General features: G+C 51.5%; 14 protein-coding genes across 14 annotated transcripts; 7 read left to right on the top strand and 7 right to left on the bottom strand.

The window, feature by feature from the left end:
- Window positions 1-407: 407 nt before the first annotated feature.
- N7506_011953 (thiamine-binding protein) lies at window positions 408-960 on the top strand (the record flags this gene model as incomplete). The annotated part of the gene is made up of 4 exons (XM_056961244.1): window positions 408-461; window positions 533-638; window positions 731-833; window positions 894-960. 4 exons carry the CDS (start codon window positions 408-410, stop codon window positions 958-960), a joined length of 330 nt encoding a protein of 109 aa, XP_056805778.1.
- A 196-nt stretch (window positions 961-1,156) lies between these two features.
- On the bottom strand, window positions 1,157-2,335 carry N7506_011952 (uncharacterized protein; the record flags this gene model as incomplete). The annotated part of the gene is made up of 2 exons (XM_056961243.1): window positions 1,157-1,920; window positions 1,972-2,335. 2 exons carry the CDS (start codon window positions 2,333-2,335, stop codon window positions 1,157-1,159), a joined length of 1,128 nt encoding a protein of 375 aa, XP_056805777.1.
- Window positions 2,336-2,733: 398 nt separating this feature from the next.
- Window positions 2,734-5,238, bottom strand: N7506_011951 (uncharacterized protein; the record flags this gene model as incomplete). The annotated part of the gene is made up of 1 exon (XM_056961242.1): window positions 2,734-5,238. The coding sequence occupies one exon, from the start codon at window positions 5,236-5,238 to the stop codon at window positions 2,734-2,736; it is 2,505 nt and encodes an 834-aa protein (XP_056805776.1).
- Window positions 5,239-5,424: 186 nt separating this feature from the next.
- Window positions 5,425-6,140, top strand: N7506_011950 (cytochrome c oxidase subunit 7; the record flags this gene model as incomplete). Its single annotated transcript, XM_056961241.1, has 5 exons — window positions 5,425-5,552; window positions 5,731-5,809; window positions 5,886-5,946; window positions 6,003-6,034; window positions 6,120-6,140. 5 exons carry the CDS (start codon window positions 5,425-5,427, stop codon window positions 6,138-6,140), a joined length of 321 nt encoding a protein of 106 aa, XP_056805775.1.
- Window positions 6,141-6,917: 777 nt separating this feature from the next.
- Window positions 6,918-9,188, top strand: N7506_011949 (C6 transcription factor; the record flags this gene model as incomplete). The annotated part of the gene is made up of 6 exons (XM_056961240.1): window positions 6,918-6,979; window positions 7,031-7,184; window positions 7,240-7,295; window positions 7,353-7,744; window positions 7,792-8,684; window positions 8,739-9,188. The coding sequence occupies 6 exons, from the start codon at window positions 6,918-6,920 to the stop codon at window positions 9,186-9,188; spliced, it is 2,007 nt and encodes a 668-aa protein (XP_056805774.1).
- Window positions 9,189-9,339: 151 nt separating this feature from the next.
- N7506_011948 (kynureninase) lies at window positions 9,340-10,897 on the bottom strand (the record flags this gene model as incomplete). Its single annotated transcript, XM_056961239.1, has 4 exons — window positions 9,340-9,758; window positions 9,810-10,287; window positions 10,345-10,682; window positions 10,738-10,897. The coding sequence occupies 4 exons, from the start codon at window positions 10,895-10,897 to the stop codon at window positions 9,340-9,342; spliced, it is 1,395 nt and encodes a 464-aa protein (XP_056805773.1).
- Window positions 10,898-11,599: 702 nt separating this feature from the next.
- N7506_011947 (indoleamine 2,3-dioxygenase) lies at window positions 11,600-12,996 on the top strand (the record flags this gene model as incomplete). The annotated part of the gene is made up of 3 exons (XM_056961238.1): window positions 11,600-11,896; window positions 11,970-12,578; window positions 12,634-12,996. 3 exons carry the CDS (start codon window positions 11,600-11,602, stop codon window positions 12,994-12,996), a joined length of 1,269 nt encoding a protein of 422 aa, XP_056805772.1.
- A 717-nt stretch (window positions 12,997-13,713) lies between these two features.
- Window positions 13,714-14,557, bottom strand: yaf9 (YEATS domain-containing protein YAF9; the record flags this gene model as incomplete). The annotated part of the gene is made up of 2 exons (XM_056961237.1): window positions 13,714-14,475; window positions 14,525-14,557. 2 exons carry the CDS (start codon window positions 14,555-14,557, stop codon window positions 13,714-13,716), a joined length of 795 nt encoding a protein of 264 aa, XP_056805771.1.
- A 303-nt stretch (window positions 14,558-14,860) lies between these two features.
- Window positions 14,861-15,891, top strand: horA (ubiquinone biosynthesis protein COQ11; the record flags this gene model as incomplete). Its single annotated transcript, XM_056961236.1, has 4 exons — window positions 14,861-14,906; window positions 14,964-15,018; window positions 15,070-15,410; window positions 15,470-15,891. 4 exons carry the CDS (start codon window positions 14,861-14,863, stop codon window positions 15,889-15,891), a joined length of 864 nt encoding a protein of 287 aa, XP_056805770.1.
- A 155-nt stretch (window positions 15,892-16,046) lies between these two features.
- N7506_011944 (pre-mRNA-splicing factor SYF2) lies at window positions 16,047-17,064 on the bottom strand (the record flags this gene model as incomplete). Its single annotated transcript, XM_056961235.1, is given in 4 exon segments — window positions 16,047-16,094; window positions 16,147-16,451; window positions 16,463-16,781; window positions 16,852-17,064. 4 exon segments carry the CDS (start codon window positions 17,062-17,064, stop codon window positions 16,047-16,049), a joined length of 885 nt encoding a protein of 294 aa, XP_056805769.1.
- Window positions 17,065-17,336: 272 nt separating this feature from the next.
- On the top strand, window positions 17,337-19,325 carry N7506_011943 (uncharacterized protein; the record flags this gene model as incomplete). Its single annotated transcript, XM_056961234.1, has 1 exon — window positions 17,337-19,325. One exon carries the CDS (start codon window positions 17,337-17,339, stop codon window positions 19,323-19,325), a length of 1,989 nt encoding a protein of 662 aa, XP_056805768.1.
- Window positions 19,326-21,845: 2,520 nt separating this feature from the next.
- Window positions 21,846-23,389, top strand: N7506_011942 (velvet factor family protein; the record flags this gene model as incomplete). Its single annotated transcript, XM_056961233.1, has 3 exons — window positions 21,846-22,222; window positions 22,427-22,943; window positions 22,991-23,389. 3 exons carry the CDS (start codon window positions 21,846-21,848, stop codon window positions 23,387-23,389), a joined length of 1,293 nt encoding a protein of 430 aa, XP_056805767.1.
- A 226-nt stretch (window positions 23,390-23,615) lies between these two features.
- N7506_011941 (uncharacterized protein) lies at window positions 23,616-25,132 on the bottom strand (the record flags this gene model as incomplete). The annotated part of the gene is made up of 2 exons (XM_056961232.1): window positions 23,616-24,604; window positions 24,661-25,132. 2 exons carry the CDS (start codon window positions 25,130-25,132, stop codon window positions 23,616-23,618), a joined length of 1,461 nt encoding a protein of 486 aa, XP_056805766.1.
- A 393-nt stretch (window positions 25,133-25,525) lies between these two features.
- N7506_011940 (mitochondrial 54S ribosomal protein bL12m) lies at window positions 25,526-26,242 on the bottom strand (the record flags this gene model as incomplete). The annotated part of the gene is made up of 2 exons (XM_056961231.1): window positions 25,526-25,855; window positions 25,997-26,242. The coding sequence occupies 2 exons, from the start codon at window positions 26,240-26,242 to the stop codon at window positions 25,526-25,528; spliced, it is 576 nt and encodes a 191-aa protein (XP_056805765.1).
- Window positions 26,243-26,316: the final 74 nt, after the last annotated feature.

Below are 26,316 nucleotides of genomic sequence, written 5' to 3'. Positions count from 1 at the left end.
AGAAAATCCCAGAAAATTCAGGATTGCAAGTTCCCAAATCCCAAAGTACACGACACGCCCATTTATCTATCAGAGGCGGTCAGCGGAGACCGGCCACCTCAGCAACGAGAGGTGCATAAAATGTGAGATCAGAGGCTCGAGGGTCGGTGATCTCTATCGGGTGATGTCAAACGGCCTCAAATGGTGTTCAGAGTGGAAGGTGAACAGAAGAAGAGAGAGGTTTCAGCCCTGCGGAAATGGCTGACAACTTCCCTGTTAGCTGCAATTTCACCTTTCAGCTCTAACCCTCTACTCCCCTGACTACTCCTGGCATCTCAACCGTACCTCGGTTTCCAACTATACGCATCCAACTACGGAGTATTAACCTTGAACTTCGCCCACCTCGTAACTTTGTGCTTTAGCCCGCCATGGCTGAGATCCCCACCCCCGCCCATTGCGTCGCCGACTTCTGTCTCATCCCCGTACGTCAACAGCCCCCCCCTTACCTTATACATAAACTCCATGCTGTTTGAAACTCCCACTGACCGCGCAGATCGGCACCTCGTCGCCCTCAGTCTCAGACCAGATCGCCGACGTCCAGCGGCTGATCGCAACCTGCGGCTTGGAGTATGTCATGCATTCCGCGGGCACCACCATCGGTGCGTATCCCCCCGCTTTTTTCGCGTGAAACATGTTCTCATCGGAACTGAAATACTGTCTGAGAGTTGTGCGACGCTAATACCGTTTATAGAAGGGCCTTGGGACCGGGTTCATCAGGTTATCGGGCAGGCGCATACCATTCTTCATCGCCAAGGGATCGTTCGGATTCAGACTGATATCCGAGTTGGCTCGAGGTGAGCTACTGCATCTGTCCCTTTGCTTTGACTGCTGATTCGCTGATGCGCTGGCTGTAGAACTGATAAGGTGCAATCCTTCGAAGATAAGGTGAGTAAGGTGCGCGAGCTACTGGCTAAGGATTAGTGCGAGACTTTGAGACAATAAGATCCCACTGTGACTTCATAATTGATGTGTATTGGTGCATTCGTAATACTATATGATTCCTGTAAACCAAAACGCCCAATGCTGTCCCCGCTATGTCCGATATTGACATGCTTCGCCCAAGAACCGCTAAACCGAAATAAACAAACATATCCAAGAATAAAACTAATAAACACAATCAGAACGAAATTCCTCCGCCAAGGAGATTACCCCAGTTCCCACCGGCCCAAATCCAGTTGCCCATCGTAACAGTAGACCCAGCTCTCGCCGAGTCCGCCAACTCAACAAGCCCCTTGAAGACACTGCTGCTCGAAGACGCACTATTGGTCGAAGCCTCAGCCACAGACTTGCGACCCACAGGATCAGTCACATTATTCAAACTGTCCACCGTATCGATCGCAGGACCCCGGTTGAAGAAATCAACCAGGACGAACGCCGGCTGGCGCCCGCTCCACTCCTGCTTACAGGTCGTCGCAGTGTCACCCAGGTTACCGGTGCCGCCAGAGGCAGCGTTCGTCGTGCCGATGTAGCTCGCGTTCGGGTATTCGATGTCGAACTTGGCGAGATCGGACGAGTACAGGAAGTGGTTCATGAGGGGGAGGAGGTTGGCGGCGTTGGCGGAGGCCGCGTTGCCAGAGTATGCGGAGGGTCTGTCCGCTTCGCAGGAGAAGTTGGAAGCGGAGCTTGTATCGTATGGATTCTCCCAGAGGAAGGTGAATTCGTCCATGAGATAGGGGTAGCTCTCGCTGGTGGTGATGGAGGCGACGAAGACGACGAGGCGTTTGTCGTCGTCAATCATGGTTTGGAGGGTGGGCCAGGTTGTCGGGGCGGAGTTCTGAGACGTCGGTTCGTAGGCATAGTCTGTGATGTTTGCAGTTGTGAATTCCGTGTTGAGTTCGGAGGCTGATGCGTCATCTGAGTTGACTAGGAGGATTGTGACGACTGAACTTGGTTAGGTTTTGTGCTTTGCGGGTGTAGTTCGGGGAAACTTACCTTCGTTGGGGTTATCATCGAGCCATGACTTGATTTTCTTCAGCCAATCGCTGAGGAGTCCTGCGTCCAGCAAGGAACAGGAGGAGTGGCAGAGACGCCATTGTGAGTTGCTTTTGTGGACTTGTGCGGTGACGAGACGGACACCGGCTGATAGTTGTGTTGGGGTGTCGAAGTACTGATTTCCGGCGATCGAGTTACTGGTACTTGAGTCGCGGAGGAAAGGACTGTCGTGGGCACCGAGGTGGGTGATCTCGCCGTAGGATTTGGAGCAGAGGTCCGGGGAGTTGTTGCAGGCTGTAGTGCGCTTGGCCAGCGGATTCGCCAGCACTGCAGGCAGCAAGGGCAGGAAGTTGAACACTCGCATTTTCCAAGGTGTCACAATATTCAAGTACAAATTTTGGGGTAAATGTATTCTACAGGTGAACTCAGAGATAATAAAGAATGTTTACTAACAGCCCAAAAGGCCGCGTTGCCGTCTCAACTATTCTTAGATGATCTGCGGTGCACTGCCCGTCGGCCTGGGCATACTCCACGCCTCCACGCCTCTTTATTTCTGACGCTTACGCAAGACTCAAGAGGGTCCATTTGGCTGCAAAATTTGTTGCCTCGGTAGTCAAGGCTCTTTTCTAGTCTCTTGGTGGCGACCTTAGTAATGGCAGCCCTAACTCGAAGGTTGCAAAATGATACGGGGTGTGATATAGATATGCTCAGGTGGATTGGGTATTACTATTTACAATTACAATGCTAGTGTATATGGACGGCTCATAATCCTTTCAACGACAAGCGTATACCGGGAGCGCGCCGCCTCGATCGGGCTGATCGTGGTGGGTTGACCAGCCGCTCTAGATCCTGCTCCATTCCATCGAAGAGAGAAGGGTCGCCCCAAGCCTCGAACACATCGTGAACCACTTGCTGGACAGTGTATGGATTCCGGCGCCGCAGCATACGATTCATGCGTCGAGCAGAAAGGACATGATGACTGTACAGCATGGCAAGACGGTGACGAACAGCCTGGGAAATCAATCTCTTGTCAAGGTGGAGGCCTAATTTTTCGAGCTCTCGGAGTAAGATGAGGCCCCGGACCCAAGGAATGAGTTTTTTGTCCGATTTTGAGGGGTGGGGAATGGCGAATCTCGATGCAGTCGTGTCGAGCACTCGGAACATGAAGCCCCAGGAGACGATGGCGGCTTGCATCTGTGGGGTGAAGACCAAGTCCAGCATTCGTCGGTCGCGACTCTGGGTCTTCACAGAAGTTTCGGAAGGTGCGGGTAGAGCGGGCGTCTGGATAGTCTCTCCGGAGTTACCAGCGTATTGGCGTACAAGCCAGTGGCAAAGTTGTTGCAGTTTATCCCAATCATCCCAGGCATCAGCCATGCCAATTCGCTTCAGGATCTCTACCCAGAAAGCAGCACTGACATAGCCTCCGGCAGGGACTACACGCTTGAGAATCTTGAAGATAAATACCACTTCTTGAACGGCAGTCAGGCGTTGACCTGGTGGTGGGCGGTGGTTCATTCGGCGAGGGGTGAGGACCTGCTCGGCCATGAAATCCACACTTTGCTCCCCCAAAGTCCTGTTCCGCAGGGCGAGCTCGTCGACAAATTTGGACGCAGCAGCCAGTTCCCAGGCTGCAAGATGCTTCCTAAAATGGATATCGGAAAGGTCAGGTGCGGCCGGGTATAGCTCTGTGAGGACTGCCAGAGTCATATTGTATAGTCGCCAATCGCGAGCCATGTAGTAAGAAACCAACATTGACTCCTGGGTACGCTTGTCTCCAAACACATCGGGGTGTTGGTCGCTTCGCAAGATGTCTGAGAGAAGAATGTCGCGGTTCTGTGCGGCAAGCTTCTCAACCAGTCGCGAAAACACGGTGTTTCCCACCGATATGCCTGACTGCTTGAGGGTTTTGAGCTTATCCAGGAGATCCTGGTTACCATGTGCTCTGATAGCCATCTCACGTAGTGTCCGCGGGCCGATCTCTGCTACCCCAATCATTTTCAAACCACCCACAACCATATCGAAGTTGAGGGCCCGCGTAGCGAACAGCTTAGCGCCCAGGTCGTCTTTGAATGGCTTCTCGTCTTGTGGGCCTTTCTGGGCCTGCTGGGCTATTTGGGGCGTAGTGGATTGGTCAACCGTGGCTTCAGGGTCAAATCGCTTCTTGACATAACCACGAAGCTTGTTGAATTCTTTCCGAAGTCCGAATTTTTCAACATATTCCAAGAGTGGCCGTATGTCGGCGAGAGTTTGTGGATGGTCCTCACGTTGCGTGAGGAACTGATGCATGGGGATCGCCGACTCGCCGAAGCCTTTTTGCACAAGCATAGCAATAGCAGGCCCATAGATATGATGATCCGGCAGCGTGGAGCACATAGCCTGGAACGCTTTCAACCCTGGCGATAAGGACGACCCCTCAGAGTTGTTTGAAATCATCCATTCCGTGCCAGCCGGAAGAGACGATTGATGAAGCGCCGATGGTAATATCCGTATTGTATCGGCCGGTGTGGCAAGTCGAGCACTCTGAAGCTTTTTGTGCCATTCGACCGCGCGGTTCGGCATACCCTGTTCCAGAAGTCCTCCCACAATGCGTTCGTAGAGCTCCGGCCACCGACTGTCATGTTTCTCGAGGAGTCCAGTGGCGTATTGAAGTACATCCGTAAGGAACACCTCACGCCTCAGGCCCAAGTCCACAAAGCTCCGCCAGAAAAAATCCGCCTGTTCCCCCACAACCGGAAGCCGGACTCCGTCCGCGCGGACAGTCAGTCCCTGCCATATATCAATTGTGCCATTGTCACCGTAATGACGTTGACGATACCGAAGAAGTTCCTCCCATAAGTCCAAATTAGATCGGTGATCTAATCCATCCACTAACCGCGTTCCAATGTTGTTGAGGTGTCCGACGTCCGATTCAAACTCAAGCTTGTCCGGTCGAAGCGCTAAGAGTTTAATGGGGCATTTGGTGCGCCCTGAGTGTTTCTGGCTCTCCGCAACATGTGACTGCTCAGAAGCTGGCTGTTCACTGGTTTCCTCGATATCGTAAATGGGAAAGCTGAATGGCCGTTTCCCTCGGCATGTATCGTCGAGTGTGGTTTGTGTCGGGCGATTCGTAGCTTCGTCTGATTTCCTATGCTTGGTGCTCTGTGAATTGCATCTCAAACACTTGTACTTCGAGTCCAATTGCTCAATTCCGATCGGGGTAGCTGTGAGGGTGTCAAGGATCGAGACGGCGGACGGCCTCTTCAACAGTCGCAGAAGCGCCGGGCGCATGAGTGATGAACGAAAGAAGGTCGGGCAAGCAAAAACTCGACGTCAAACATCCTAGCTCCCGACGTCAATCCGAAAGTGCTAGTGCTATCAGTTCGAAAGTCGATACGCGTGGTACTTTTCTGCCACTATACCCGTTTGGGGTGATGACCAGAGACAACATCTGATTCGATCAGGTGACAGCACGTGATGCAACATCCCAGCTCATTCCGGGCCAACTTCGTCGGCACCATCACGCCCTCGTTGACCTCCAATCCCCGCTCCTTCCCCCTCACAACCGCGAAAATGTTCCGCGCTACTAGCTCTCGCATGGCTGGGTACGTGTCTCCTTCGATCCGCCGTCTACGCTCTCTCCGCACAAACCCGATCTCGAGAGTGCGACCACCGAATTTCCTACTCGGACGTTCGGGGTCCAATTGCAATTGGGAGTGCCTGCGTGGACGAGTGGTTTTGCCCTGACTACGCAACCTATACTGACTGCTCTTGTTCACATAGCTTCGTGTTCCGTGAGAACCGTGTGCCCTACTACCAGCGTCTCTTCCAGAACCACGACGGCAAGCGCCAGTGGTGGAAGGTCAGTCTTGGCCCTACTCGATTCCTACGTCCTCAACACCCCGCGACAAACATCTAACCGTTCAATTGCTATACAGACCTCCCGCTCCGGTTACATCATGTGGCCCTACCTGATCACCACCTACACTCTCGGTGCTGGTAAGCAGACCCATCCGATACACAACGCAGCCATGACACAACACTAACTGGAATAGCTTCCATGTACGGCATGTGCCGCATGGTTCTGGTAAGCTCTTCCCATCGACTGCCTTTCTCATGCAGAGAAAAGGCACAACCCACATACTTTGATGCATATACTGACCTCTCTATAGGGCAAGAAGACCTGGTACTAAACCATCGGTCCCAGAGACTTTTTGGGTAGATATGGGTAATACTATCATCTGAACCTTTCCTCGCTGAGCTGCTGTGTGTTGTTTCTTTATGGTGTATTTCTACCCTAAGAAGGGGTTAGACGGTTTGGCAGCCTTGCGGATCTGGGGCTGTACATATGATAAATTCAAGCGCCAATCCAAGAGTTGTTACATTTTCTCTTCCCTCTGGTTTTCAGTATAATTTGTCCGTGCGAGGGCAACGCCACGGAGGTCGCGCTGTGGATTGCATGATGGTGCTGACTTTCGTCGAACCTGCCGCATTGACCTCGAGGCGTTGTCTCCTCAGCCGTGCTTGACCTTGTTATAATCAGAGAGACTCAATTCATCGGGCAATCACCTGCTGAACACATTGGTACTCGTCTACTATCTAGTCTAGAGGGTGATCAGCGCACGCTTTGCATTCCCCGGGGCTGCTCGTGACTGCGCGCCAGCGCATATGGCAGCTAAGGGCGACTCTGGGGTGTCGTTTCCCATGTACTTCAAGCTATTTATCATGATTAAGACATCACTCGCGAGATATTGACTATTCCAATGCGAACTGTAGATGAAGGCGGTGTGTAACAGATATGGCAGGCTCACTTTGGCTCCGCAACCCTGACAGTTCAACTTGGCGAGATCAACAAAGTTCATTTTCAAAAATGCGCATCTAGCTCGCATTCTATTGAACCACCTTTGACTTTCCGCATCATCATGGAAAAAATTGATGCGCCGTGACATTTCCGCATTGGGGGTGTAATCATGGACGACGACCTTGCGGAGCGCCCAGCTAAACGGGTTCGTCAAGCCTGTGAGCCCTGCAGGTAAGCGGCAATCCGTACCTCTTGTTGGCATACTGTTGATTCGTATTCCAGGCGTAAGAAAGCCAAATGCCCTGGAGAGCAACCGGTATGCTCCTTGTGTGCTAGGTTGCGGCAGCAATGCCTGTACGCTGAAGAGCGACGCCGCCCTCTCCCGGAGGAAATCTCAAGACCAACCGACTCAGAAAGTCGGAGGTCTCTAGCTCTGGTAGGTCCTTCTTGGTCGGATCTGAGTTTGTGCACGCCTATTGATCATGATGTAGGAAGACAGATTGCGAAGTCTTGAAGGGAAACTAGGACAGGTTCTCACTGTTCTCGGGTAAGGTGTGCATGATGAATATCAGTTATCAATCTTACTTACTGTGGATATCTACAGCTCGAAGGGTGAATCCCAAGAACCAACAGAGCCTAATGTGCCATTGGTGACTTTGTCAATGCCGAGTTCATCCATCACGCTGCCACCATGGGAAGACATCATCCCTGTGGCAGAATTATATCTTCTTTACTGCGACTCTCAACCGCTTCCTCTCTTTCACCGAGACAGCTTCCTCGCAACTATTCAGACGCGAGAAGCTGAGCTCCTTTTTGCTATCTTGGCACTGGCCTCGCGGTTTTCATACTCACATAACAGTGGCAATGACCCAGCGGGTCTGGTGAATAGCTATGCGGAGATTGCTCGAGGGCTTGTCATGAAAAGGGTATCAGAGGGACCAGTGGAGCTTTCCACGCTCCAATGTCTCTGTCTGTTAAGCTTGGTGGATTTCACAAGTACATATCAGGCCCCGCGTCGAAGGGACAAGGCTAACAGTCCATAGATGGCCACACACATCGCTCTAGTGTCCACAGCAGCCTGGCGATGAACCTGGCACAATCTGCCAATCTTGGCCAAGAGCCTCGTTCACCCATGAGCACTTTGGTTCGCGAAGAACGACGGCGATGCTTTTGGAGCATTTGCCTCCTCAAGCGGCTACATGGTGGTGTTTTCTCCATCTTGGATATACCCGAAGTCGGAGGGCCGCCATTTCCTCAAAGTCCGGCCCGTCCAGCATGTTACCTTTCCCCTGCTCCATCAACGGCCGAAATGCGAAGAAGCGACATGGAAGACGAAGGAATAATTGCCTACGTGGTCACACTCAGTGAAGTGTTTGCGAGGTCAGCACGCTACGTCCGACTTCATGGCCGCCCAAGCAATGTCCCACCCTGGTCTCCTCATTCCGAGTACTCCAAAATTCTCGCTTTGCAAATGGACCTCGAGACTCGTATGCCATACATTCATCGATTCAAACCCGCAAACCTCGGCGAAAGATCCCTCGATGAATTACAGGCTCATCGTGAATACTGGGGCCCGTGGTTCTTGAACCAATTCATGTATCACACCAGTCTGTGTCTTCTCAACCACCCTCTCCTACTCTCACTAAGTCTTCGGAACTTCCGAAGTACCATCCCGGAGATCTTCCTACAGCACACTTCTGACTTGATCTCATCACACACAACCTGGATAATCCATTTCATCAACTACTTTGAAGAAAAATCGTTCCTGGTCTCGGATCCTTTACTGGGGTATGGTGCTGCAGTGGTAGCTACTATTGAGCTCCAGCTCAGCTTCACAGAGAATCCGACAATCAGAGAACAAAAGCGTGAGAGATTCACCAAATGCGTGCAGTTCGTACAGCAAATAGGAGAGAAATGGCCGCACATGGCCCAGCTGGTACAAACCCCATTCACTACATAAGGTCCGCATTTGAGCTAACTCTGAAGATAGGCACACAGGCTTCAGCGCCTTGAGGATGCCGTCTCCGCAACGTACCAATCAGATCCAGGCGCGCAGAATCAAAGTCTGCTTATTGATCTTTCACGGTTCTGGGAGATCTTGGAGTACTCATCCAATAGTGATATGCAATCTGCGCGGCGTTTGTTCGGAGAGTCCTTATATTCTGGATCTTCTGCCGGTGCAGAGGTCTCTCAGACATCTCCTCTACCGGCGCCCTTCCGGTTGTCTGCGCAAGAAGAAGGCACTCCGAATTTTCCTACACACGCTTTCAACAACAATACTGCTTTCCCGGGTCAGGATTATGGATCAAACTCTTTGGTTTCGCCTCAGCAGCTCAATTTGTCAAATGAGGAATTCTCCATCCTTGCGACGAATTTCTTCTCACAGGGACAGGAATTCCTTCGCAGTGGGGACAATTGGGATAGTGTTGGGAATTTTTGAGATGCTCAAGCTTTCTCCAGGCTCTATCTCTCTGTGTTCTAATACTTGGTAACCTAATGTGGGCTTAGTGGCACGAAGACTCTCATATATCATTCAAACATTTATTTCATTGTCATGCTCGCAGACATTTTGTACAGAGAATCTTGTCACACTATGAGGAGGCCAAAGCACCCTTAAACTCCTCGACGAAGCTGAACACTTCGGAGTAAGTGTTGTAGAGCGGTACCGGGGCCACACGAACAACGCCTGGTTCTCGCTTATCGCAAATGATACCGGCGTTCTGCAGGCGCTCGGCAACCTTGTGCAACAGTCCAGGTTTAAGCAGCACACTCAATTGAGCGCCACGTGCGTGAGGGTCAGAGGGCGTGATGATATCATATAGACGCGTCTTCTCATCAGTATTCTTCAGAAGCAAGAATTCAAGGTACGCAGTCAACTTGATTGACTTTTCACGCAGATCTTGAATGGAGGTTTGATCAAACACAGACAAAGCTGCACAAAGAGAGGTAAGATCCATCACCGAGGAGGTAGAAAGCTGGAATCCTCCAGCTCCAGGAATGGGCTTGAACTCTGCTCGAGGTTAGCTTGTGCACATCTCTATGTGTACCAATATCCACTCACTATTGTCCATTTTGAATCTCACTGAGCGATCTCCTCCATACCATCCAGCCAGACGGTGACGGAACTTGGGAGCATCAGGCCCAGCGCTATAATCAACCTGGCCGTGTCTTTCGTGCACGAACAATCCGCCCATAGAGCCGGGCCCGGCGTTTCCATACTTGTACGTGCACCAGACTGCAAAGTCGACGTTCCACTCGTGCAGCTTCAACTCGGCGTTTGCGAATGCATGCGCCAGGTCCCATCCAACAACCAGACCCCTGGATTGAGCATATTTGGTAATGGTGGGGATGTCGAATAGTTGTCCAGTATAGTACTGAATGCCCGGGAGAAGAATCAAGGCTGCATCATCGACATGTTGATCGATGATCGAGAGAATCTTCTCGGTTGAGATTTCATGCTCTCCCTCATCTGGTCCGATCAGCACCATGTTCTCCTTAGCGTCGAGATCATGCCAGGCAATGTGCGACTCGATAGCGTACTGTCGGGTGTTAGTCTGGTCAGAACTTCAGAACTAGGTTCAATCTAAGAAACTTACGTGATCACTGGGGAATGCCTTCCAGTCCATTAGGATCTTGCGCTTCGTCTCAGTGGGCTTATAAAAGCTAGCAAGCAACAAATGCAAATTCATCGTCAAAGTCCCCATAGCAGCAACCTCGTCGGGCTGCGCGCCGACGATCTTCGACATTGAAGTAGCGGCCTGTTCCGACAGGAGCTGCCATTGCGATAGAGGGGAATCCTCGAGATCGGTGAAGTGGCCAAAGACGCCGATCGAGGACCACGTATCCAGCTGAGCTTCCATATACTTCGACACGGCTTTGGGCTGAATTCCTAGTGAGTTGCCAGCGAAGTATATGCTGGACTCTGCGGAAAGACCTGGGGGCAAAGTCAGTATACATGAAGCCAACTACGGTATCGGCGTTGATCGAACCTGGCTTTGCCAATTTCTTGGTCGCGATGTTCGCCTTTGAAGGAATGATGAACTTGTCGCGGAACTCGCGCAGGGGATCTGCTGCATCTAGCGAGGCGGCATGTTCATGTGTTGCTGCCTCTGCAGGGAAAGTAGGCTTGGGTGTGTTTGTGTTGGTCATGATGTAGGGCTGTTGTGGTGGCAGAAATGATGCACACAATGTAGCCTAGGGAGATTATAATAGAGATGAAGTACTTTTCTCAGCTCGGGGCCGTACTATGCTTCTTTTATAAGAGAACGAGACCGAATGAGCGTCGAGGGAAGTGCAGCTCCAATGCAACCCGGAAGGATATCCGCTTCCGCCTCCCTTCCGTCTGTCGGAGTCCGTTGGCTCTTCCCGTCTCCCGCTATCTTCAGGACTGTGGGTAACTATGTGTAATGACTTCTAGGTCCCCTTTTGTGCTGATTCCTTGGTCTTACTCTTGGTCTTACGCTTGGCCATTTGCAAGGTTGCATTCAGTATCGTCAGTAATTGCGTATCGACAAGCAGCTGACGGAGTACTTCATATGCACGTCAGCCTCTAGGACGCTAGCCCTGGAGGCCTGACAATACACATATATGCAGATTGCTATGTATAGTAACCTAATGTTATAGCGCAATCAATCCGAAATGGTCAGTTCAATGCATTCCAATCACACCTGCAGATACGATCAATAGTGTCAGCGATCGCCCAATCAGGAAAGTGGCAATCAGAGGCGGAACCCGGATAGACTTCCGTATTACTTCCGGCTTGTATAGATCGACTTCCCCGTTATAAGTTATAAGGAGAAAACTTCAGTTCTGTCTGCTTCTCACCTCCAGCGCTTTCACCAAAGAACAAAGATGCTCCAATCTATCGACTCAACGATCAGGGATCTCTTCAAGCACTATGCTCAGCATGGCTTTCTTCCCGAATCGTTTCCGTTGACGAGGCTCTCAAACCCATACTACGAACCCTGGGAAACCTTAGCCAGCGAGCTCCCAACCCTCATCCAAACGCAACAGATCAGAACAAAGGTCGATCAACTTCCCATTTGCTCAACATCACATCTCAAATCCGAACCTGAATGGCGTCGAGCGTATGTGATCATGGGCTACCTCACCCACAGCTACATCTGGGGTGGCGACAAACCAAAAGACGTAAGTATCATTTCACAGTTCATGCACACCCTAGGAGTAAAATCAAAGTCTGACATATGTCTGCATCGCTCAGCGTCTTCCTCCCTCAATTGCAAAGCCATTCCTTGAGATCTCAGCCCACCTCGAACTACCCGCCTGCGCTACCTACGCCGGTCTCACGCTCTGGAATTTCAAACCCACCCACCCAGAAGCAGACATCACCGACCCTGACAACATCCAAGTGCAAACTTCCTTCACGGGTGCAAAGGATGAAGAATGGTTCATGGTGATTTCAGTGGCCGTCGAAGCCCAGGGCAGCAAACTGATATCGATTATGCGAGATGCCATGAGAGCCGTCGCTACCAACGACAGGGAGCTCCTCACGGCTCTTCTATACTCGTTCGCTGATGGATTGAATACTCTCGCTATCGTGCTCCGCAAAATGTATATCCACAACGATCCCGCATTCTTCTACCATCAGCTTCGGCCGTTACTCGCCGGCAGCAAGAACATGGGCCACGCTGGTTTGCCGAGGGGTGTGTATTATGATACCGGGGACGCGGTCGAGAAGCCGGAGAACTGGCTGCAGCTGAGTGGGGGTAGTAATGCCCAAAGCTCGCTGATACAGACGCTTGATATATTCCTTGGGATCACACATTCCGCCACGGATGGGAAGAAAGCGTCCGGGCCTGCTTTCATTCATGTAAGAGATAGGGACGTGCTTTTTTTTTTACGAGCGAATACTAACAGCCTCATAGGAAATGCGGAACTATATGCCTGGACCCCATCGACGCTTCTTGGAGGACCTCACTGCCGGGTCGACGGTGCGTTCCTTCATTTTGTCGTCTGGGGAATATTCTTCTGAGAGACATGCATACAACGCGGCTGTTAGTGAACTCAAGAACTTCCGTGACACACATATCCAGATGGTCACTCGGTATATTGTGATGACGTCTCGGAAGAGCGCTCCGGTGCAGGAATCAGAGAAGGTGAATTTGGCCACGGCCAGCTCCCAAGGGACTGAAGCCGGGCAGAGTCATACCCTTGCCGGCACCGGTGGTACAGATTTGATGCCGTTCTTGAAACAGACCAGGGATACGGTCAGGGATGCCAAGTGCTAGAGGCTTGGTGAAGCCCTCACATAATGATTATATGAACTCTTGTCGATATACATGTCTGATAGAAATGTTGATAATATTGTTACCTAATGTCACTTGTCACTGGTACAATCAAGTTTTCAAATTTCCATGGGCCAGCCCACCGGGTATCACATAATACAATTAAAAAGTGACGACAAAGGCTATGTCACGAAACCAACGGGTGATTGACGCTGATTGGGGTGGAGGGAATGTGCTTATGTGTGAAAGCTGGTTCCTCATGCATGCATGGAAAGTGGCTGTGTGGGTACCACCGAGTCAGATCCTTGGCAGTGTCATTTCGAGTTGGGTATGGGCCAGGGACGCAACAGGCTGCGTGCTGTGACCAAGTCACACACAACAAGAAGCGTCACTTAAAGCTAGAGAGAAAGTGGAACTTCCACAGGGGCGGATGTAGCTTTCACTTGCAAATCCGCCATTAGGGTTCGCAAAGCGGTAGTGGTCGTACTCGTACAGATTTAAATGATGTCGGTTCGTGGATGTCGTGGAGTCCACCCGATATCACCGGGCCGACTGACAAAGCTCATGTTTGGTCATTCTCGGCACTGGTCGCACGAGAGATTCAGCGTTTGGGGGTAGAGACCGAGTGATGGTGGAGGGGAGGTTGGTCAAGCGTCCTGGGCGTGCGATTGAATCGACTCTGAATCAGTCGGTCTGTCCTACGAAGAACGCGAGAGACGATCATCGCCGCTTCGTGTTGGCCGGTACACCCTCACTCTCCCGAAGCTCAGCCAACAACTTCTCTCTGTCAACCAGACGATCCTTTTCCTCTTTAATCATCTGTTCAACCGTCTGAGTGGCCTCGGCCATGCGATCGAGCTCCTTGTTCTCTGTCACCCGGCTGTAGGGATTCCCCGGGGTGTCACTGTTCGGAATGGCTGCCGTTCTACCCTGGCCAGCCTGCTTGGTGTTCTTTCCCTTACTCTTGCCCTGTGTACCAGCAGGGCCCCCAGTGAGCACCTCGTAGAACGGCTCAATGGGCTCATTGAAGATAATCTCCTCATAATTCTGACTGACAACAGTTTCCCGGCGCTCTTTCATACCCTCCGCATCCGGCCCGTACGGGTGAAGCTTCAGGCTGTGCCAGAGAGTTTGGGGTTTTTCGTTCGACTCGGGGACGAAGTAGAGCTTGAGTTGGATTTCGAATTCACCCCAGCCTGTTTCGGACACCTCGAACGGCGGCTGCTCGATGGTGCGCACATTTTGGGCGTAAGTTTCGTGCAGCTTGAACTGGACTTTCTTTAGCCAGTAAGAGATGTCTTCGCCGTTGATTCCTCGAACGAAGATTTGCCATCTGTGGGTGTGGTCCGGGGGGCAGTCTGCAGGTTTGTTCTCGGGGTCAAAAGGGTGTGCGACACTTCCAAATACTGTGTTTATTAGCTTGTGGCCAGAGACGACGCGATACGCTTTGAACATACTGAATGGACGGAAGACTGAGACGCCCTGGACCTTGCATTAGCTTATTTTTCGCACTGCGCATTGGATTACTTACTCTGACGCGCTTGTTTCCTGTAGCAGATGGCATTTTGTGGAAGTCTGATCGTTGACTGGGGAATGATGCTCAGTGATCGGAAGCAAGGGCAGTAAAGTCGCGACGGAGGAAGGATAATCCGGACATGGCCCGATACAAGACGCAGGATGCCGAATGACGCTAACACCGTTCTCGAAACAAGAATCTACTTCAATCTTTCTTTTTCAACTTGCTTTTTATTCAGAAGTCGAAATTGATTCTCCTACATCAATTGAATCTTTTACAGCTTCACGCACAAGCACAATTTGGCACAATTTGTTTTCACTGACATCATCGAAGCTATCAGCTAGCTAGGCCATGGCCGCCAAAAGATTAGTTGTCGCCGGAGGAAGCGGCTTTTTGGGTTTGTGAAGTCATATGATACTACGTGTGAATATTTCTTTCTAACAACCCATACCAGGCTCAAGGATTTGTAAATCCGCAGCGGCCAGGGGATGGACAGTCACCTCATTAAGGTAGCTTCCCCTTGTGGATATCCATGGATTTGAGTACTAATACCCCTCTAGTCGATCTGGTGAGCCTCGGTGGGAATCTGTCTCTGATTCTAAAGAGAGACCCAGCTGGGCAGGCTCCGTTGAGTGGGCGAAAGCCGATATCCTGAAGCCCGAGAGCTACAAGTCCTATCTGAACGGCGCTTCAGCTGTGGTGCACACGATGGGCATCCTACTGGAAGCCGACTACAAGGGCGTTGTACAAGGGAAAGAACCCATCCTTAGTGGCCTTCAGCGTGCTTTCAGTACTTCCAAGCTTGGAAGTCAGAATCCTTTGGCGCGGCAAGAAGGCGAGGCGTTGGAGCCCAAAGAGAGCGACGGCCAATTAACCTACGAGTTGATGAACCGAGATTCCGGTGTGTACAATTGAGTGATGTCTTGGAATGCCCAGAGAGCTAATATGCCATTATGACAGCTATTGCGCTAGCTCAGGAATCCACTAATGAACATGTTCCGGCTTTTGTTTACATCTCTGCTGCTGCAGGAGCACCGCTTCTGCCAGCCAGATACATCAGCACCAAAAGAGACGCGGAAGCGGCCATCTCATCCAATCTCCCAAACCTACGCAGCATCTTCATTCGTCCGGGTTTCATGTATGACTCCAGTCGAAAATTCACGCTCCCGATCGCAATGGGTGGGTTTGTTGCATCTGAGTTCAACACTTTCCTTGGAAACAAGCTTGGCTTCCTCGGGGCTATGGCGGAAAAGCCTCTCAAGGTCGATGTCGTGAGTGAGGCAGTGGTGGAGGCGCTAGAGGATGAGTCCACCAAGGGTGCCGTCGGCACAAAGCAGATCGAGGCACTTGCGACAAAGGCTTGGCGAAAGACGATGCTCTAGGTCTGTAGGCGGTACAGCCTCCTTGTATGTAAGATATTTTGCGAGGATTCGGGAAAACGGTTGGAATCTCTGCTAGTGAAATGACATCCGGTGCCTTGGAGCACAGCCCATAATTCCCACCCACGTAAAAAGTCGCAGTCGATTGCACATTCGCATTAAATCATGGTTCCACGTTCGAAGCTGTCACGGATCTCCGTTGTGTACTGTAAAGAAGTTAGTGGCAATGATACTTGAGAGTTGAAGAGGTAAACTCACCTTGTTGTAGAAGCGAGCCAGCTTCTGGTTGAACTGCTTGTTCTTCTCGTTGATGTATGTCACATCCGAGTCATCGTCACCGCGGCGCTCCTTGCGCTTCTTGAGGCGGACCTCTTCGGCCTTGTGAATATCGCCAACCAGTCTGTCGACTGCAGCACGGTCTGGTTTGCTCTGTGTGAAGCCGGTGGAGTCTGCAGTAGAGTAGAAGCTCCCATTCTTATCGACTGCGATCATCTCGCCATCCTCCGTCTCCACGATTTCAAGATCACCGTTGGCTGCGGCTCTTTCAATAGCAGCCATTTTCTCTTTTTCATACGCTTCAATGTTCGGGGGAGATCGCGGAGCTGTCTTTTGTACACCTTCCGCGCATCCTGGGAATAATCCTGGAACGCGACATCCTTTCGGTGGCGTGACTTCTTGTCCATGCGCTTGTCCCACTTCTCAGATTCATCAACGGTCCAGTCCCACGCACGCTTGCGTTCAAAGTCCTCGCCAGCCGCTTCGGTGTCGGCCTTGAGCAGATTGTGGGAAGCAAATGCATGCTTACGGGACAGGTTGTTCATGACAGCAGGATCTGTAGTCAGGCGCTGAGACTCGGCTGCCGTCTCTTTAAGGTTGCGCTCGGTTGCAGATTTCTGAAGATTGTCAGTCGTGCAAGCAAAGTGATTTGGCCGGTCGGGCCAATTTCATTCACGGGTCACTTACCGCTCGAGCTTGCAAGGCTTTGAACCTAGCCATTCGATCTGTCGCTTTTGGTGCAGCATCTTCTTTCTTCTCCTCTGAAGGAGTATCGGCCTTCGGCTCGGCGCTTTCATCGGGTGATTCGCGAGTAGTCTCGGTCGCGGTCGTTTGCTCAATAACCTGCTCTTCCTTGCCCTCCTCTTGCGCAGCCTTGTCTGCGTTTCGTGTGCGTACCATGGCTGTCGTGTATGTTGAAGTGAGGAATTAATTCAAATGATACTTGGTGAGTCAGTGGCGGCTGCGATGTCAGCCTTAAAAGAAGTCGGACTTGAAGGATGAGGTAAAAGCATGAAGGCAGCTCGTCACTCCGCCTTCAACGCCGCTTTAGTTCTGCCAGTCTTACCGACCCCGGAATTTGTGGTTCCCCTTATCGCCGTGTTTATCTTCTCCACATCTTGCGATCAGCAATTGCTACTCTCATACGGAGTACTCCGTACATTCCCTCAGAGATGGGAGGTCCGCACAGTCAATTGTTGCTATGGGCGGCTAGATATCCGCATTTACGCCCCAACTCACAGCGACTGTTGCGAGGTCTCTATACTTCTGCTCAATCTTCGAAGCAGCCACACGACCCATCGCCATCAGAGCTGCTACGATTCATTTTAAATGATTCAACGAATTCTATTGAAAGTTTGGACTCCGGTGTGGCTTCGCCCTCATACTTGCACGAGCTTTTCTCTACGCAATGGAAGTCCAATTCCCCACCGGCCCCATTGTGGACTTCTCTTAAAGGACTCGCCCCGCACAACGAAGAGCTACTGCGGGGCCTCAGGACACATGTCTCCAATCTATCTTCATTACGGAATCTCATTGAAAGATATGCCAATAATGAGAATGGTGCTGCACTATTGCAAACTAAAGAAGGCACGTTGCTACGACTTGCTCTACAGCGCTGTCAACGGCAAAACACCTTGCCGGAGATTCTATCGGTGGTTAGCGACCTTGCTGCGAGGCTCGATCGCCTTCAGCTCGGTGTTCATTCTAGCACCTATACCACTGGATTATTATTGGCAATGCTCAACCTGTCCACCCCTGCTCTAAGGCAATTCTTGGCAGCTCATCGTCTAAAAGAGATGCCGGCGTTAGGTCTCAGAGAGAGCATGCGGGTCATCGAAAGCTGCTCTGAAGCGCTTGATCGCAAGAGCTTCGAGAATCCAGCTTATGATCGAAGTCTCATGCTTGCGGAAATCACTGGGGAGGGAGACTTCATCGCTCGCGATCGTCCTAGATTACATGATATCTTGTACTGGACGCAACCTCGGGACCAGGAGGACGCACGATACACCTCCCAGCTTAGTGCTCAAGAATACATTTGCCTTCTTGCCAAGCTTGGGAGTGTAGAAGTACTTCGCACATGCTGGGGCAACTTCTTGAAAAACATTCAACCCAAGAATCATCATAGCTGCTTCGCTGCATATCAGATTGTGATGACTTTGATCCAAGCTGCTAATGCCAGGGTCGCAGTCAAGTATTTGGAGGACATCTCCCAACATTGCGGCGACAACCTGCCCTTCATCTCAAAGTTTTCGGGCCTCCAAATGTTGATTGACGACCCCGTTGTAGGCGAAGCGCTTCCTGATTTAGTGCGGGGAGGAGATTACATCGAACTACTCGACGCTCAGCTTGAAAACATGGACCAACAAATGGGAATCCAGTGGAGTTTCGAGCGCCAAGAACATTCTAGTGCAGCCCTAGAACCCCCCGAGACAATATGGGAAGCTTTTGGCGACCAACTTGCGCCCAACCTCGGTGCCGGATATACCAAAGCGAGCCATGAAAGCCAATTGTATGCGGGACTTCGCGCGCACGGCTGCTCCAAATCGCCAGCCACATTGAACAAGATTGTCGATCTACTGCACGACCACAATGGGCAACCAATAGAGATAAACACCTACCTTGATTACAGCAAAGAGCGACTGCGGGAATTCCGCTCGAAGTTCGGATCCGTTGAGTTTCGGTGGAACCCGGAGCACTCACCGATAGAATTCTCTCGCTCTCGGATTCCCACTCTGCATAATCTCGCTCAGCCTAGCACTCCACTGACCCTTGGGCTCATCCGGGCCCGTCTGATAGTTGGCGGAGTCCCTCAGTCGGGAGTTGACTCCCTGAGTCTCATGCAAGTTGGCTGCATAGATGTGCGGTACGGAGTTAACGAGTCATGGCAGTCATCCAGCTACATTATGGTGTGGGACCGACATTTCGGTGAGCTGCTCGGGCTTCACGTCGGACGAACCACGGGGATTATCGACGACGGGCCAGTATCAGTTGGCCCCTTTGGTGCTTTGATGCATATCAGGCTCTCGTCAAATTCTGATCCATGGGAATTGCCTCCTAGTGAGACTGCAAATCCTCGCAATTGCTGGGGACCTTACCACCTGGACCTCGATCCCAGTCTCGATCTGGCCCTCGATCTTCCCGGTAGAGTGGGCGTGATATAAAGATATGTAGTTTGTAAGGCCTAGTATGCATTAGGCTATGATTCCTGAGTCATGTTTTTCCCCCTTCTTTTCAAAAGCGAGCAGGGTAGGTGATGTATAACAACTCCACCTATCCAGCTGCCGCGTGTAGGGCAGCATAGGCAAAAGGCAAAGGAGCCGGACACAAGATACAAGTCAAATGAAAGGGAAACGAAAACGAAAAGAGGGAAGAAAAGGAAAAAATCGAATCTGACAAGCCCGATCGACATGAGTACGGAGTAGAGACAGGAGACATGTACGGGGTACGAGATCCATAAGGAGGGCTTTAAACACTCGTACAATTCAAGCATCACAGTGCTGATTGATATGTCCAGGAAATAACACCCGGACGTTACTTTCTCGGTACGAAGTAAGCAAGAGACTAGGAAGTTGCCTGGGAGGCAACCCTGCAAGATTTCCAAAATTTCGCCCAACGGGGATATTCCCTGCCAAACGACAACGTTCGCCGATCGTCTCGACACGTCCCAATCCAGTTATTGCTTCACCCACACGCACTTTGGAAACACTTCCACACCTGCCAAGACTACCAAATGCTTCTCTAAGCGTTGTGCCTCGTGTCATGAACGCTTTTATATGCACTTGACTACTTTCAGCGCCCCATTGATCGAATATCTCTTCCTCTTCTGCTTCACTGTGCTACCAGAGAGGCACATGGGGACCGATCATCGCCTGCAGTGGCATGCAGAGGGCAATGGTTCTGCAAGGCTCGACAAAAAGCCAGCGCAGCCACACCAGCTGCATGCCGCAAAGTCTGATGCTGTGGGGCTGCTGGAGTGTTTCTGGAGTCGGCAATTTCAATAAGGTCCGGCATTTCCATTTTGCAGTCTTTGGAGGCGTCACGATTGGTGTAGATCGCTCAGCACGCCTGGTCACGAAGTCAACAAATTGATTAACCGCATCTGCCGATCGGATAGATCCCGGCGTCTTAAATTTCAGTCCTCTGCAGCGGAATACGGAGTGCGCTGCTCGTTTCTCGCTCAAGGCACACACACACACTACGGAGTACTCCGTACTGTGTCCCTTGTCTGTACTCCGTACTCTTCACTTTGCGCTCTCCACCCCGTTCTCTCCACGGACTTTGCCGGAGCCCGACTCGCTAGTCGTGGTTGTTAGTGACAATAAATTGTGGAGGCGGGTGCATGGACCCATACAGACTCGTTTATCTACACCCATCGTTCGTTCGCCAAAAGCCACTCACAGCTGCCTTGCTGATCGGAGAGTCCCTTCGTTCGTTGAAAGTGTCAAAACCCACTTTGACCCACGAGAGATGGCCAGAGCGCACTCTTGAAACGCTAATTGACTTTCAATTCCTGGAAAGCTTTCAGTGTGTGCAATTCTCGATACCCCGTAGCACGGAGTACGGAGTATTGGAAAGCATGTCCTTGCTTTCTCCTCGGAGGGTTGACCTGTTGATGAGTCCAATGCCACTGACGCAAGTTAGGCAGCTTTTCCAGATCCCCCCGATGTGGGGACGGATCTCGCCTGCCAAGCAACGGCTGTACGCCAATCATCGCGGCTCCAAGTTCGACTATCTACCCAGATGGGTAGCCCACAGCCTGTTCTTGTCGGTCAACATTGAAAGGTGTTCCTGGCTCTGTGTCAGGCCAGCGATTCTTCTCTACTCTAATAAGCGGAGATCTAGGTTTGTTCCCCTTGTATCCCGTCTTGAACACGAAATACGGAGTACCAGGACCAGTATTGGAGAGGGTAGGACAAATCCCCTCGGTTTTGGTCCGCAAAAAGGAAACACGAAACTTTCTTACTAGGCTGTTCCGACACCAGAGAAAGGGGGGGTAGCAGGGTCTCAAGTCAGCTATTTGGCAGGAAATGCATCCCGCACATCCACAATTCTGACCGTCTTTCGGGCGCCAGTTTTTGTCAGGAACATGACCATTCAGCTACGCACTATGCCCCTTCAAACACAGCCGAAATGTCCAGCTTGGAAATCCACGAAAATCTACGAAAATCCACCAAATCCACAAATCCACAAGCGCTCTGGCAAATGCCCGCTCGGCCCGTCCCCCCGGGTCTTCCCTTTTGACCATTCTCTGGTGGGTACAATGTGCCAGCTAATCTGGAAAAAGGGAAATTAAAGGAAAAGGAAGCGAAAAATTGCAAAAATGCAAAAATAAAGTGCTTGATAAACCCCGTCCCCAACCTTCCCTGTCACATTCATACTCATTGGACCAGGTAGCCCTGAAGGTTGGGGCAAATCTTACGAAAAAAAAAAATAATTAGTTGAACATCCCCCAAGTATAGACAAGTCCCTCTGACTGCTGAATCTTTTCACATGCGATTTATCTGCCATTGCAGACAGATCCAGGAAATGCATCTATGGCGGATTTTGCTATTCAATATCTTTTGAGCATCTACACCTGCCAGATCCATCCAATTTCAATGCCTTCACTCCGTCGTCGTCCAAATAAGGCAAAACATAAACTATAACACCAGGACCGCTTGACGGCTCGTGCGCCTGAATAGATGTCGCCGCCACAACGTGGGCATCCCACGGAGCGGCCGTACATCGATCTCGTTCGACACAATGCTCCAATCCCGCCCTATCTATACCATGAGCCTCTGCCTCAAAATGCGGACTACGAACGCCCTGCAATCACACCATTCGCCCCTCGACTTCCTGCATTGGGCTATCCCGAACGAAGCGCAGACCCTCGATATATGCCCCCGGTAGACAATGTTTACATGTCTCGACAACCGCTCCCACAAGTGCTTCCACTTCGAACGCACCAACCCATCTTCGATCCTCGCTACCATGCAGCCCAGGGACCGGCTTCCAGTGTAGGCGCAGCCCAAGCTCCAGAGCATAGCCAGCGGAGCCGAACGTACGACATGGACTCCCAGTAAAGTACCTCTTTCCGTTTCTGTTGAGCCGCCTCTTGTCAGTCCATCCAGATATGTCGTGAGATGCCAATCTGGCCACCGTCTCTGCCATGTCACATCTGTGACAGGTTGCACAGAGCGGGACCATACATTCGTGCAAGGACAGAACAAAAAGAAAAGAAAAGAAAAAAAGAACCACACAGTCTAACACCAAATCTATCCAGGTACAGCAGCAGTTCCACAGCAATGCCGAGTCCCGTCTGGTCAGATAAAAGCGCAGGTCTACACTCTCTGAACCACATACCACCCATACCCCAAGACCCGAAGCCTCAGACGCAGATGCAGACGCGAAATCCTTCCTACAGAATGCCTCACGGCTTCGATAAGCTCCTCCACCACTCCCCAGAGCCAGAACTTCCCCCGTCCCACAGACCCTCCACACAATCCAGGTACCATCTCCACGTCCGACAGCAGCCCATTGCTGCACGTGCATGCGGCGCCGGTGATCGAGATCGTCGCCCAGTCGACCCACCGCCAATCGTCCAGATCCTCCTAACAGACTTCGACCCTAATTCTCAAGAAGATCGGGATCTCCTTCAAGACCCCCGCTTCACAGTAGGCTGTCTTCTCTTCCCAGTCTCGTCATCTTCGCCATGGCCCAACCCAGATGCCAATCCGCCCCGGGAGAGAGAGAGGGAGAGGGAGAGGGATCGCGACAGGGACCGCGATGATACAGACGGCGTCGCCCGCACAGATGATGATCTTTCAACCCCCTGCTCTCCGGAAAGGCATTCATGTCCCCTTTCTACGTGGAAGCAGACCCGGACCCGAACTCTGCTCCTGTCCATCCATCTGCCAATGACCGTCTCGCTAGCCCGAACGTGTTCAATGCTGCTTCGCGGCTGCACCAGCCGGCTACATTTTTCATCTTTGCTGATCTCTCTATTCGCTCTGCGGGTCTCTATCGTCTCCAATTTCGATTGATGAATTGGGGCTCTGTTGAAGATACGGGGCAGTCAATGCCGATTCTTGCGGAGGCTTGGTCAGATCCTTTCCGTGTGTATCCTGCGAAGGATTTCCCGGGAATGCAGAATTCGTCGATTTTGGCGGAGGGGTTGAAGGAGCTAGGGTTTGTGGAGTTGAAGACAAGGGGGCATGGGAAGGGGAAAGGGAAGAAGAGGAAATAGTTTCGGTTTCTTGTTCCTGGCTTGCATTGCATTTCTTGATCTCGAGGAGTTTGGGTTGGTTGGTCACACATATGTCGATGGTTTGGGAGTTTGCATTTTGTGTCACTCAGGATTCCTTGTTGTCACGAAACCAAAAAGATGTGATGAAATATATGATATGACAGGGGATATATAAACAGATCCTCGGGGTTATGATACAGGGAATGTGGTGCGGATAATATACAATTCAGCCGACAGGCATGAACTTGAGCGGATATTCCGGTTCATAGTCCGGGTCATCCCAATTCTGATCCAACTGTCTGATGGCCTTTTCGGGCAACTCGGTCAGGTAATCATCTCGGGAAACTCGTTCAAACATAGACCGGGACTCCGTGATGTGGCCTTCTTCACGCTCCATCATGGCCAGAATGAGGGCCGCAGTGGGTTTCTCAATCTGGGCGATCATGTACCACTCCTTGGCCAAGTTTCTGTAAGCCGTGCGATCCAAGGGGTTGTAAACAATTGAATCGATCCATAATCTCAATGGCTCGAGTGTTTTCATCCAGCCAGTAGGTTCGCCCCTGATAACCTCCGCTCTCTCCTGTCGGGTGAGATATTCTCCCTTGGACATTCGGAGATAGTAATTAGCCAGGTAGAAGCATGCTGGCTTGTAGCCGGATGTCGCGGCCATGCTCATGAGCTCTTCGTATCTGTCCCAGTCTTTTCCCTCCAGATGCGAGATGGCCAGCTCCGTCAACGCGATGGGCTCGGAGAACTCCAAAGCGGCGCGCTCCATCACTTCAGAAACCTCGTCTATCCCTTTCGTTGCCGAGATCGCAAGTCCATATAACCGCAACGGCGAATCTATACCGCCACCCAATGTTATGTCGCAGAACGGATTTTGAGACTGCCTAGGGGAGGCTCTGATATAGGGCAAGATCTTCTCCTCCAAAAGCTCGGCAGCCTGGGCACCCTCGCCGCGCCAGGTGAGAATTTTCGCATAGAGCATGATAGCCTGAGGGTACTCGTCTTTCAGAGCGAAGTCCTTCACCAGAGCGATCCACTCGGTGTTGCGGTGGATATCAACGGAATCGATTTCAATGTATTTGTTGACCAATTCCACGAGGGCACGGCGGGACTTTCCTCTCGCGCAGGCACTCTTTGCCCATTCTCTCAGAGCCGGGCCCGACGGAAGGGGCACTAGAGAAGTTGCAATTCGGAATATCGCATCAACATCTAGCATAATTAGTCTCAGTGAAGACATTTGTAGCGCTGAAACCCCCAGCACGTACCTGTTGAGACTGTCTTAATGTTAAATGCGCCAGCGTATTCAGTATACGCCAGCGTGATCAACTGCTCACTGACATTCTTATAGGTGTTGAAAGTCACGCTTGGTGGAATCAGTCCGTGATTCGAGGACGCTTGGTAGAGGATAGGCGCAATCGCGGCGAAGTCTTCGAGCATAGGGTTCGGGTCTCTTCCGATCCTCGCCCACCAGAATCCGTCTCGGTCTAACCGTTGTCCCCCTTTGGTTGTATGCGGTAAACTGAGGTGGGCGGGAGTACTGCTTGCATTGGCCCGACGGACACTTGGTGACTGGCGAGGCCGCGCTGATTGGGTGGGGGTGGTGTGGAAAGGCCGTAAAGATGCGCCGCGACGACACGAAGTGGAGGGATTCGCCCTTGCGATGTATGCGGGGTGAGGAGACGAGAGAGCTTGTTTTATTTGGCGCCATGAAGGGCGCAAGTGTGATGGGTTAGCCATTGGAGGCGACCTCGGGTGGGAGGGTTGGCTGCGGAGGTTGCAATGGAGAGGTTCCCTTTTTTTTGTGTTTGTAGAAGTTGGAGATCGGGCAGCTCCAAGTCCGCCTGCGATGTCAATCAACATTTGACATTTCCCGGGGCCAACAATGCTTGAGTCTCGCAATATTCTTTCTTTTACTGGTTACTCCGTACTGATTACTTAATTACTTGAACATAACATATGCTAAATGCATCAATTAACCAAACGAGCCCTCTTATACCAGACGGTCCCAGAACACAATGCGTATAATGTACATTTTGCCTTGATCAGCCAGGCCAACACAATGCTCAAGATCTTTCAAGACAGAAACAATCAAACTCGATCTATCCCCCCGATTCCTATAATAAACAGTTTTTACTCCATGGTCGCCTTGGCACCGAGCGCCTTGAGCGTCTCGATGATCTTCTCGGCCTCCTCCTTAGGAACGGACTCCTTCAGGACCTTGGGCGCGGCCTCAACGAACTTCTTGCTGTCAACCAGTGACAGGCCGAGCATGGTCTTGATTTCCTTGATGACCTTGGGCTTGGAGGCAGCCTCGAAGGACTCGAGCTTCAGGTTGAACAGGGTCTTCTCGGCAGCAGCGGGAGCGGCCTCCTCTTCCTCAGCAGGAGCAGCGGCAGCACCACCGGGGCCAGCGGCCATGGCGAAACCGCCAACGGGGAGATCGGGGATGTTCAGGCGGGTCTGTGAAAGTGTCCAGTTAGCGATGGTTCGACAGTTATAAAGAGATCCCAATTGATGCTACACATTGTCAAATGCTAAGATACGCATATCACATATCCAAGAGTTGAAAATGCCACTCAATTGATAGATTGGTGAACCCACCTTCAAGCTGGAGACCAGGTCGGCAGTCTCAAGCAGGGTCAATGTGCTGATCTGGTCGACAATCTGGGAGATCTTGGGGTTTGTAGGGGCAGCAGCGGCAGCCTCGGTGGATTCCCATCGTTGGGTGCTGGGTGTGCGACGGGCTGTGAGGTATGAAGCGGAGCTCGCGATGCGCAGGGAGGATGGGCGGACGGAGCCGGAGAGCTGTCTGGCGCAGCGGGCTGCGACTTGGGTAGAGAAGGACATGGCGGAGATGGTATTAAGTGAAAGGGATCGAGAAAGGGCGGCTTGGAACAAAAGTGGTGGGATACGGAATCGCG

This window comes from Penicillium brevicompactum, assembly GCF_028827555.1.
Source record: "Penicillium brevicompactum strain IBT 35665 chromosome Unknown utg000009l_segment0_segment0, whole genome shotgun sequence".
Lineage (NCBI taxonomy): Eukaryota > Fungi > Ascomycota > Eurotiomycetes > Eurotiales > Aspergillaceae > Penicillium > Penicillium brevicompactum.
Note: the sequence above shows the minus strand (reverse complement) of the source record. Positions and strands in the feature narration are given on the sequence as shown.